Here is a 12,211-nt window from a genome sequence, read left to right on the forward strand (position 1 = left end):
ATAGGTTGAGAATTAAATAATTATGAGAGATAGTAATTTAAATTTTTATATATAAAATATATAGAGAAATAATTGGGAGAAGGAATTTGAGTGATGAAATGATGGTGCAATTCGATTGATTGAAAAAATTAAAGAATTTCTCTCTTCCTTCTTTCCACTTATTTTTTCATTTTTTCAACCAATGATTGATGCCACATCATTCTCTCCTCCAAATTCTCAATTATTTCTTATACTATAAGTGTTATGTCTATATCTCACTTATAAAATAACACATATAAACAAAAGTGAAGTATCACTCTTCTCATTTATTAATTGTTTCTCTTTGTACACATGATTGTACAATGAAAAATATATTTTTTTTATTATTGCAAAAGATATATAATTATTTTATATATAGACCAACATTTCTAAAAAGGATTAGTTTTATTTTTGTTAAAAAAATCAGTTGTAGGGCTTTTATTTATAGACTTTGTTTAAAAAAATTGCCATTTTGGTAATTTTCTGAAATTATGAGAAATTATTTGTTTTAAAAAATAGTTTGAGTACTATAATAAGAGATCAGAATAATTGAATGATCATTCAAGTAATTTGCATTTTTTTTCTAATAATAGAAAAATAACTATTTAAAAATTAGTACAAAAAAATGTTAATTCAAAAAGAAATCTGAAATGAACTTAGTAGTTCTCAAACAAAAATTAATGAGTTTCTAATCATTTTTACCATTTTTCTTAGGAAACCTTTTCATTTTATTTTATTATGTAAGATTTATTTTAAATAATATATATATATATATATATTAAAATAAAATTATAATTCCATCAACTAAATGAAATAACAATTAAGTGTGGAAATTTTCTTTTTAATGTTGAAAACTAGACTATCTGTAATTATGCCTACACTTCAATTTAAAAGAAGTTTAGTGTGAATTGAAGAAGAAAAAGAGATGAAATTCAATTAATATATGTTCATTTTATAAGTAGAGTAATTTTATCAAATTGGTCAATATTTTCAGCTAACCTACTTATTATATTTACACGCGAAATTTTATTCAATCACACCTAATTTATGAAATTTAAATTACTTACCAGTGCACCTATTAGCACTTTTTTTTAAAAAAAAAGTGTTGTGACTTTGGACAGTTGATAAATTGGTTGTTTGAAAATAGGCAATAAATATAATTTTTGTTATTTTCTAAGATTCTATTTAAAATATTTAAAAATAATTAAGGAGTTTTCAATCTTTATAAGTGAATAATGTTTGATTTCATTAGTTTTAAATATTATCTCCATAAGCATATTGTCTTTAGTTCAACTTTTAATTTGCTTGTTTCAACTAAAATAAACTTTGATTAAATGTGAGCACTGCAACTTGATGATAAGGTTGAGTATTATGTTAATATTCTCTATAATATAATTCATAGTCTAAATATATATATATATATATATTTAATAAAAATAATTAAATTGTTTGAAAATGATTTTGTTGTTCTTATTAAATTATGATAAGTTTATAGTTGGAATGCATATAATCAATCAATCATATTCATAAGTGTAGTAAGCGTGCAGGGAAGTCATCTAATTTGAATTTTGAAATGAACAACTTTCTTTATAAGAAGAGTGTCTTACGTTTTTGCCCCCCCAAAACTTTTCCCTTTAGACAATTACATTTTGCCAGCCTTATTGTCAAATTGAATAATATATACTATAAAGTATGGTACCCTACCCTACTTATAAATTATTAACCCAAACCACAATTCCTACCATAAAATCAAAAAGAAAAGCAATAAAGATTTTAGTTTAATTCCCGTTAAGAACAATTGATTAAAGTTGTGGGTTATTTGATTCTCACTCAAAACACGACTATGGCCTATTGTGTGGAGAGATTAAGCCAACACAACAAAACACAAAAACACGACAAGTTGGCAATTGAAGAATAAAACAATGAAATGGCAGCCATGAATATAATTTAGTTTAGTTTGAGTGGTGGGATTAAAAATTGTTGGGAAAAAGAAAAGCAACCCCACATACACAACCCAACCCAACCAGGACAATTATAATATATACAAACCAAATTGACAGAGAGAATGTCTATCTGTCTACTGTCCACAGAATTATTATTATTCCTCACTCATCCACCACCAAGCTAACCTAATAAGCTCATGAGCTAATAATAATACTGCTGCTGGTTAATGGTGGGGGTGGTCTATTTTCAATTGTATGTCAACAAACAGGAATGAATAATAATAACAAATGCCCAAATCAAAGGAAGTAAACAGTTATTCGAATTAGGCCCTGGGAAGAAAAAGATTAGAATTTGATTTTCACACTCGTTACATTACAGATCATGATCATGATGATCATGATCATGATGCACTACTATTACTACTATTATTTCTACTATTTTCATTCTCTCTAATCTCTAAGTCTATTAATTAACATCCAAATCACAACAAACAGTGAAAAGAAAATGAAAAAATATGAATAGACACTAAGATTTTGATTCTCATAACATGAAGCCAATGGAAGTAAGTACCTCATGTGAACCAGTTCAAGGATGAACCTCTTCCTCTTCATCTTCATCTTCATCATCATCATCATCAAAAGCAGCAGCTAATCTTTGAGTATCTTTGAGGGCTTTTCTCTCAGCCTCTTCTTCAATTAACCTTTTCATCAGCTTGTCCTCAGCATCTCTCATGAACTTGAACTTGGGAGGGGGTGAAGATCTCAGCCTATTAAGCTCTGACTCAGTTAACTGTTCGAACAGGGGATTAAACCCATGGTGATTGTATGAATCAAAGTTTTGGGTTTTCAATGGTGAAGCCAAAGGGGTTGTTGTTGACTCAATCGTCACAAGAATGTCGCTTAAGCTTCTAGTTCTCGACCTTTTTCTGCTTCTCGATTTCCCATCATCAGATTCCATATCCTCTTTCGTTTCCTCCTTGATTGTGAACAAAAACCTAGTAGGCCCACATAGATTGTGCAGCCTCATGATCTCACACTCCACACCTTCTTCACCAAATCCCTTGATCACCAAATCCTTCCCTCCCACTACTCCCAATTCAAGGTCTGGTTCATGTTCATCAATGGTCTCTGACGTCTTTGTCACTGAATTAGTGACCTCATCACTATCTAAAGAAATTGACTTTCTCCAACAAAACAGATGATGGGATGGTTCTTTGGTAATGGTTTGGTTATTGTAATGATGGTCTTCAGTAACTCTACTAGAGACTCTCCTCTTCCACCATAAAAGGTAGTAAAGCTCTGCAACAAGCCCTAGAAGAATACATCCAAATCCAAAGCTTAACCCAATTGCCAAAGCACTGAAAGTTGCCATATTTGTCCAGGAAAACAGATCGCATTCACCACAACTGAAATTTATCGGGGAAATTGAACCAGATAGAATGAATGTAGGCACCAGGAAGGAAGAATAAGTCTTTAATGAATGGGTTATACTCAAATTCTCTCACCTTCTCAACTGCCTCCACGACCACGAAGGAAGTCAAAATCTACTTCAAAGACTATTGAAACAGATTGACAAACAGGCAGACGGACGGACCCTCTTCTCGAAGCTCCTCAACTTCAACTTTTAGCAATTCCCGAAAGAAAATATGAAGAAAAAAACACGAGAGCTTCTCATTGGACCCAGAAAAACAAACCCAGGACTGTTTCTTTCTTCTCTCTTCTTTCTTTCTTTCTTTTGCTGGCCGCCTGGTTCTGAAATTGAATTATCAACGAAGAAGGGTGATTTCTTTCTTTTTAGCACCACCAGTTTATATCTATCTATCTATCTATTGCCTGAGATCAGATTTTCGGTGCAATATCTTTTTCCCCATTATTTTGGGCAACCAACTACTTACTATATATAATTAATTTCTTTGTACAAATATATAATCTTTTTATTTTTAGAGAATCATTCCTTGTCAAATTTAACAAATCAACTTAAAAATATCTTTATTTTTGGAATTTCAATATTTAGTTTTCATATGAATTTGATTTGCTATATGTATGCTGGTTTTCAAATTTTCAAAATTTCAAATAGAGAAACCACTAGAAAGTTTGAAATAGTAATAGAAACAATTTAAAAAAAAAGAAGATATTTTGAAGGAGTCACTATCCCTTACCCAAATTGTTATGATTGCAGAATATAATTCATGAGAGACTTCTCTTCCATATAGTTATGGGCTTAAATTAGGCTACAATTTCTTAACTTGAGATTTAAACAAAACCATTATAAGAGGCCCTAAGACAACAACGTGGTGCAAAGAAAACGCTAATTAATCATAGAAGAAAACAATTATCATTATTGATGAGCAATCGGCCAATCATGCACGTGCAAATCACTATCAAGTGTATAGAGATTTTCTACCTAAGCTCATTTTAAAATAACTTGCTCCTTTAATATTCATAGTGAGCATATAATTCATGGTTGTTTGTGGGCAAAGATCGAATCTCATGAAAATTCATTATTATTTTTTTCTCTTCAATCAAAACCCAACTCAAAATTTTCTTCTTACAAAATATAACTTCCAAATAAAATTTTCTTCTTACAAGAAAGGTAAGATGATTGATTTAACTTATAGAGTACATGTTGGGTGGGCAGTAGTTTCAACTTTGATTACTAGTTGGTAACATAAGGTTAATACATACACATGTGGTCGATCAACGTCAATCAATTAAATACCCCATGTTACAATTTTAATATAATATTTTGTATTGATAAGGAAACAACAAACTACGTATTTATTATCACATTTCCTTTTCTGTAATTAATGGCTAACGATGAAAACACTATAAGCCATGTCGTGGATGTCCGTTTAGAACGTAAAGATGTAAAACGGTGATTGATGCCATTGAAAAGGGACCGTTTTCACAAACCCCATTTTGGAAATCAAGTAGAGTTCATTTTAGACCAAAGATGATTACAGGCTCACAGCCAACTTGAAACGCATAAAAAAGAAAAGAAAAATACAAACAGACAGACAAATCGAACCAACAGCAACCAAAACACACTCACAAATTAATCAACTTCTTCAATTTTAGGTCCAGCGGCACTGCCTCCTCCACTAGCTTTAGGCAGAGGACCATCACCATCCATCATACCTCCATCACCAGCATCCCCTTGATACATCTTGGCTATGATCGGATTACATAAACCCTCCAATTCCTTCATCTTGTCCTCAAATTCCTCTGCCTCTCCCAGCTGATTACCATCCAACCAGCTGATTACACCCTCTACAGCTTCCTCAATCTTCTTCTTCTCTGATGGAGATAGCTTCCCACCAATCTTCTCATCTTTTATCGTGTTCCTCATATTGTATGCATAATTCTCCAGCGCATTCTTAGCCTCCACCTTCTTCTTATGCTCTTCGTCCTGCTCCTTATACTTCTCTGCTTCTTGCACCATCTTCTCAATCTCCTCCTTCGACAACCGCCCTTTATCGTTTGTGATCGTTATCTTGTTCTTCACCCCTGTAGTCTTATCCTCCGCCGAAACATTCAGAATACCGTTGGCATCTATGTCGAAGCAGACCGTTATCTGAGGGACTCCCCTAGGGGCCGGTGGAATGCCACTCAGCTCAAATTTCCCTAACAAGTTATTGTCTTTAGTTCTCGTCCTCTCCCCTTCGTAGACCTGAATCAACACTCCAGGCTGGTTGTCCGCGTATGTAGAGAACACTTGCTCCTTCTTAGTTGGAATTGTGGTGTTTCTTGGAATCAGAACCGTCATGACTCCACCAGCCGTCTCTAGACCAAGAGAAAGTGGGGTTACATCCAACAAAAGTAAGTCCTGAACCTTCTGGTTTCCTTCTCCGCTCAGGATAGCGGCCTGGACTGCAGCACCGTAGGCTACTGCCTCATCCGGATTAATGCTTTTACAGAGCTCTTTCCCGTTGAAGAAATCCTGCAGTAGTTGCTGGACTTTCGGAATTCGGGTTGAGCCGCCCACCAGAACCACGTCGTGAACGCTGTTCTTATCCATCTTCGCGTCCCTCAAGCACTTCTCCACCGGCTCCATGCATTTCCTGAACAAATCCATGTTCATCTCCTCGAACCTAGCCCTCGTGATCGTGGTATAGAAATCAATCCCTTCGTATAGGGAATCAATTTCGATCGTAGTTTGTGCTGTGGACGAGAGAGTCCTTTTAGCCCTCTCACATGCGGTTCTCAATCTCCTCAACGCTCTTGGATTACCACTAATGTCCTTCTTGTGCTTCCTCTTGAATTCTTGGACAAAGTGGTTCACCATTCTGTTGTCGAAATCCTCTCCTCCTAAATGCGTGTCACCAGCCGTGGCTTTCACCTCGAAAATCCCCTCTTCAATGGTGAGCAACGAGACATCGAAAGTACCACCACCAAGATCGAATATCAGGACATTCTTTTCACCAGAACTGCTTGCTTTCTTGTCCAAACCATACGCAATGGCTGCAGCTGTTGGCTCGTTGATAATGCGCATAACGTTGAGTCCAGAGATGGAACCAGCATCTTTGGTTGCTTGCCTCTGGGAGTCGTTGAAATAAGCAGGGACAGTTACTACTGCGTTCTTGATCGTTATACCAAGATATGCCTCTGCGATTTCCTTCATCTTGATAAGTACCATTGAAGAGATTTCTTCTGCAGAGAACTGCTTCTCTTCACCTTTGTAGGAGACAACAATCATTGGCTTGTCACTAGGACCAGCAGCTACCACCTTGAATGGCCAATGCTTCATGTCACTTTGCACAGATGGATCGCTAAACCTTCTCCCAATCAAACGCTTAGCATCTGAAAACAAAACATACATTAGTTAGATCCTTCAACCAAAAACCTAATCACATATTCACATTTCATCAAACAAGTTAACCAAATAATCTGTCCAAATACCAAATGAAACGTGATATATCTACACCTCGATCGATCTCAGATCTGTTAGCAACAATGTAATACGAGACAATTTCATGTAACACATCTTCTACTGCTAGATCGATCTTCTCTAAAGAGTCAAAGAAAAACTTCACAACTTCTTTGAATCGACAAAACATCATGGAAATCCTATAGCAAGGCTCGTATTGAGCATTCTTATATGCTAAATTACTTAAAACGATTCAGCAAACGATCGATTCATATAATTGTGCTAATCAATTAGCTATGTTTACTATACTAAGTACAAAGAGAAAACGAGTAGATCAAAATATAATTCAATTAAATAAGAATGAATGCTTACCGAAAACAGTATTGGTAGGATTCATAGCGACTTGATTTTTGGCAGCATCACCAATCAAGCGCTCAGTATCAGTAAATGCAACATAAGACGGAGTGGTCCTGTTGCCTTGATCATTCGCGATGATCTCAACACGATCATGTTGCCAAACTCCGACACAAGAATAAGTCGTTCCTAGATCGATACCGATAGCAGGTCCCTCGCCTTTACCAGCCATATATAATCTTCCTCAGGAATCAAACAATCAAACTCTTGGAAACGAATGATATCAATAGAATGAAGTATCAATAGATCGAAAGCGGAATAGTGAAGAATTATACAATTTCTGAATGGAAGAGAGGTAGAGGGGAGGAAGAGGTTATAAAGGAGAAGCGGGGGTATATCGAGAAGGTTCGAGGAGTGACTTGAGTTCTCTAGAGGCGATAACCGTCAAGATTAAATGACCAAGTTTTCCCATTTCCCGCCAGCAAGTACTAGTTCCTTCCAGAAGTTTCACCGTGAATGCGAATATCTTGATTTTTTTAACCACTTTTCGTTTATATTTTTTATAATAAAGAATTAGTTATCATTAAAAGAAAATCAGTATTCATTTTTTTTTATAAGCCTTTTCAATCCAACTAAACCAACTCACCATAATATTAAAAACAAAAAAAAAACTTATTATATATTTTATTTTTATTTTGAATTTTTTAAATGTGATTAACAATTTTATTTTTTTTAATAAAATTAATTATGTTAATTTATATATAATTTTTTTATTAAAATAAGTTTATAATATTAAAATTAAAAATTAAAAATTAAAAAAAATAATATTTATTTTTTTAATTTCGTATTTATTTAATAAATATTTGAATAATTACTCTAAATAAATGTATTATATATAATTATATATATTAGAATTTTATTTATTTTTTAATAAATTTAAACTAAAATATTTGTTTACAAATATTTTATTTTAAATTATTATTAATTTTAATATTTTAAATAGATTATATATATATATATATTATAATTATTAATTTAAAAAACAATCATAATTTAAAATTATTTTATTACTTATTATTTCAAACAAAAATATTAAGTGAATATAAAATATGAGAAGGGATAAGAGAGGAAATTTATAAGAGAGAATGGAAGAGGACTTATGTGTCACCTAAGGATGGCAATTTGAAACCGCCTCATGAAAACCGAACCGAATTGCCCCGTTTAGGACAGTTTTTTCCCGAAACCAAACGGAGATAGACGAGAATGGTATTTGTGTCCCCGCCCCACCCCGTCCCGATTTTACCCCGATTTCACTCCGATTTTACCCCGAACACCATAAACATAATTAAATATATTAAATAAACAATATATTTATTTATTCGTTATATTTTATAAGAGTAGTAAGGTTATTTTTTTTATAATAATATAAAATTTTAATATATTACAATATATATTATATTAAAGAAATCGTTTATATAATTTTATTGTATAATTTTTATTTATTTATTTTTAATAAAAAAATATTAACGGTGTCTCGCGAGATTCTCCAAAACCAAAAAAAAACTGAACGGGGCGGGGATGATATTAAAAAAATCTCCGAAATTAAAATGGGACGGGGATGGTAAATGCATCCCCACCCTGAACCGCCTCATTGTCATCCTTAGTGTCACCACATTACTGACTGAGAAAATGATAAAGGATGAGGATAAAATTATTTTGATATTACCCATACATACTGAATTCCACTAATAACACTTATACACAAAAGTGAAGTATCACCCACTTTATTTGTTGATTTTTTTCTCTTTTTATAAGTGGTTGTGCTTGTCTGGATACATGCACTACCTGCATAGGTAGTATCGAAATAACAGAGAAAATTTATTATTTTTTCAACAAATTAGATTGTGCCATATTCTTTCAAATTTATCTCTTAATCATTTCTCATTAAATATATATTTTAAACATAATCTATCCTATTGTAAGTCCATAAGAATAATATATTGTCCTTAAACACTATTAAAAATAATGTAACATATATTATAATTTTTTTTTATAATTATATAAAATACAATTTTATCATAAAATTAATAATAATTTAAAAATATATATTATATAAATAAATTATTTTGTCATTTTGATTTATTGATATTTTTTGAATATTTTTTTTAAAAAAATATTGATATATATAAATAAAATAAATAATAATAATTTAAATAAAATAATATTATAATATTTTAATTAATAAATTAAGTGAGATAATAATAATAATTTAAGTGAAATAATGTTTGAGTGATTTGAATTGTTGACACAAATTAAAAAAAGTAAGAACTAATATTTTAAAAATAAAAACTTTAATATTTAATATTTTAAATTTTAAATTTTTGTAAAATAGTTTTTAATATTATTTTTATATTTTAATGAAACGGAATTTGATATTTATTTGGTTAATAGTTACATTAATTTTAATAAAAAAATTATCAAACTTATTTATAAAATAAATAGATCATTTTGAATTAGATTCAAATTATAAAAAAAAAATAATGAATGTGTAATTAAATAAATTTGGATAAGTGATCCAAATAGATAATTTCATATCACTAAGATACTCGAATTTTCGAACAAGTTCGTTTTAGTTCTAGTTCTAGTTCTAGTTCTTGATGATCTAAATTTTTGACATATAACGGGTATAAGTAACTTCTATAGTAATGATCAATCTAATTGTGAAAGATTATTTTAAAGCATAGTTGTACATAATATTTCAAATTGTATTAACATAATAGTCTCTCACAAAAATAAAAATTTGGCTTTGTTGAGTCGATTCCCTTTGATCAGGTAAGAATTGCCTAATCTATATATATATAATGATGCTTAATTTTTAAAGTGTCCGGATTGCCGGGTCGAGAGCTGTGGTTAATTTGGATACTTAGGTCGGATTGTGGGTTGATCCGTTTTTAAATTTAAAACGGTTAAAAATAAAATTAAAGATGCTAGAGGTATGTTTTGAACTTGCAACCTAACAAAACAAGTATAACTCTTTAACCAACTAGGCTACAAAGACTTTATATTTTAAATTCAACGCCAAATTTGATAAACGCGGGACGTTTTAATATTAATATAAATTTAACTTTTTAACTAACTAATATATAATGATGTTGAGTAAATTAAATTTTGGGTCAGATTGTGGGTTGACTCACCATAAACTTAAAACAGTTAAAAATAAAATTAAAAATGTTATTCGTAATTTTTTTCACGGTTTTTTATATTATTACTCGTGCAAATGCACGGGCTAAATAATGGGGACTTCGAGAGAGCCTCTATTTGTTTATTTCGACTACATCTTAATCACAATGGCTTACTACTTATTATAATTTACTCATGATTTATATATATACTTATTTTAAAATAATTTTTTTTACATTTTAATATATTAATAAAATAAATATTCACTTTAAAAAAGAAAATCAGAAATTTCAGGGGCTTCGAGGTAATTCTGCACAAGTTCTGTTGTCTTTCTCAGAAGCCTGTAGGACTCGGCGAAAGAGTGAATCGCATGAGCGAAGCCAGATACCGATCACCATGATAGTGTGGCCAACAGATCACAACATTTCCAATTACTTGAGAAACTGTCGTTTTCTCTTTCAACAGTATCAAACAAAGCGGGAGATTGATCATTCAACTATCGTTCAATTCTTACTCCACTCCTGATCTGCAAATCAATACATGCTTCATGAATCAGGTCACGATTTTCCTTTCTCTTAGCTAAATATCTCCTATAAATGCCTCTTTTCTTCTGTTTTAGATTTAGATCGAACGTTTTTTTTCTCTTAATTGCACTTTTTCTGAAAATTCTTAAAACTCTCTAGTGATCAGCGATCACTGCATTACTTTGCTCAAGTTTCATGATTCATTGTCCTTTAGATCATGGTCTATTGAAAAGAGTTCTAGATTTGTCCGTTGTTGATCCTGGAATTGAATTATCAAAACTTAGGCTGAATGACTTTAATCACTACAGATGGAAAATACATGTTTTTACCAGAAATCTGAAATTTGTACGATCTAAAGTTTGGTAATCTCTATAAATATTTAGTTTTATCTTTGTTCTTACAGGTTGATACCCTGTAATTTGTGCTTTGTCAGTGGAAATATAGCATTTAAGAACAAGAGGAAGGATCGTTATCTTGTAAATCTTGAATGAACTCTGATGTTTACTCTCAATGGGAGACTCATACAGAAATTTTACTTTAAGGAGCACTAAGATGCCAAAAAGATGTCTGGGGTCATCCGCCACTGCTTCTTCTACTGCAACATCTATGCCTATCACATTGAAACCTAAATATAGGAGAGCATCGCCTGTTGGTAATGCAGCATTATTTGTGGTCAAGGTAGTTGCACTAGAGGCAGTGCGTAGATTCTCGAGGGCTAGATGTCCTTTCTTGTGGTGTGGTATCCAGGCTTTGCAGGTTCTTTGTGTTCCACCTGTCAAATGGATACAAAAATGGGCTCCTTTAAAGTGTCTGATCAATGGGGTGCAGGTTGATTCTATTTTATGAAATAATTCCTTTATGTAACGTTACTCTCTTGTAATCGATGGGGGTTATTTCTTTGATAAATCAATATTGGCAGACATTATCCAGGCCACTGTTAGTGCTTTCCATTGCTACTGCATTCTTTGATCATTCTGAGAGTCAAAATATTGATTCAGATGCTAGAGATGGTTCACACGTGACTGATCAGCAGGCTTCTTCAGAATTGCAGGCAGAATCACAGAGTCTACAAGATACTCCAACTGCAAGGTATGTAAAATGGACTTTAAAATGTGAAATAGTTACTGATGGAGACTTGTTCTGGAGAAAGAGTTCAGAATGTCATTGACAATTTCAAGCATCTGAGACTGCTTTATTTTATTTTTTATTTGGAAAAAAAGATCAATATCCCTTGAACTTGCAGCTAGAGTTCAACTAATCCCTCTAGACTTTTGAAAGGATCATCTGAGTCAGCTAACCCATACCAACAACGGTTTTATTCTTCA

General features: G+C 32.1%; 3 protein-coding genes across 3 annotated transcripts; 1 reads left to right on the plus strand and 2 right to left on the minus strand.

The window, feature by feature from the left end:
* Positions 1-2,265: 2,265 nt before the first annotated feature.
* Positions 2,266-3,832, minus strand: LOC124918475. Its single transcript, XM_047458619.1, has 2 exons — positions 3,467-3,832; positions 2,266-3,367 (listed from the first exon to the last, which is right to left on the minus strand). The coding sequence occupies exon 2, from the start codon at positions 3,331-3,333 to the stop codon at positions 2,548-2,550; it is 786 nt and encodes a 261-aa protein (XP_047314575.1). The 5' UTR covers positions 3,334-3,367; positions 3,467-3,832; the 3' UTR covers positions 2,266-2,547.
* A 989-nt stretch (positions 3,833-4,821) lies between these two features.
* On the minus strand, positions 4,822-7,526 carry LOC124918471 (heat shock cognate 70 kDa protein 2-like). Its single transcript, XM_047458616.1, has 2 exons — positions 7,201-7,526; positions 4,822-6,761 (listed from the first exon to the last, which is right to left on the minus strand). Exons 1-2 carry the CDS (start codon positions 7,412-7,414, stop codon positions 5,017-5,019), a joined length of 1,959 nt encoding a protein of 652 aa, XP_047314572.1. The 5' UTR covers positions 7,415-7,526; the 3' UTR covers positions 4,822-5,016.
* A 3,157-nt stretch (positions 7,527-10,683) lies between these two features.
* On the plus strand, positions 10,684-12,159 carry LOC124918472. The gene is made up of 3 exons (XM_047458617.1): positions 10,684-10,918; positions 11,290-11,714; positions 11,806-12,159. Exons 2-3 carry the CDS (start codon positions 11,397-11,399, stop codon positions 12,052-12,054), a joined length of 567 nt encoding a protein of 188 aa, XP_047314573.1. The 5' UTR covers positions 10,684-10,918; positions 11,290-11,396; the 3' UTR covers positions 12,055-12,159.
* Positions 12,160-12,211: the final 52 nt, after the last annotated feature.

The sequence above is a fragment of the Impatiens glandulifera genome, unplaced genomic scaffold, assembly GCF_907164915.1.
Source record: "Impatiens glandulifera unplaced genomic scaffold, dImpGla2.1, whole genome shotgun sequence".
NCBI classification, from domain to species: domain Eukaryota; kingdom Viridiplantae; phylum Streptophyta; class Magnoliopsida; order Ericales; family Balsaminaceae; genus Impatiens; species Impatiens glandulifera.

Coding starts and splice junctions, on each gene's coding strand:
- LOC124918475 (XM_047458619.1), bottom strand. CDS start 3,333: ATGGCAACTTTCAGTGCTTTGGCAATTGGGTTAAGCTTTGGATTTGGA.
- LOC124918471 (XM_047458616.1), bottom strand. CDS start 7,414: ATGGCTGGTAAAGGCGAGGGACCTGCTATCGGTATCGATCTAGGAACG. Junction 6,762..7,200: donor TCCTACCAATACTGTTTTCG/GTAAGCATTCAT, acceptor TTTTGTTTTCAG/ATGCTAAGCGTTTGATTGGG.
- LOC124918472 (XM_047458617.1), top strand. CDS start 11,397: ATGGGAGACTCATACAGAAATTTTACTTTAAGGAGCACTAAGATGCCA. Junction 11,715..11,805: donor GTCTGATCAATGGGGTGCAG/GTTGATTCTATT, acceptor CAATATTGGCAG/ACATTATCCAGGCCACTGTT.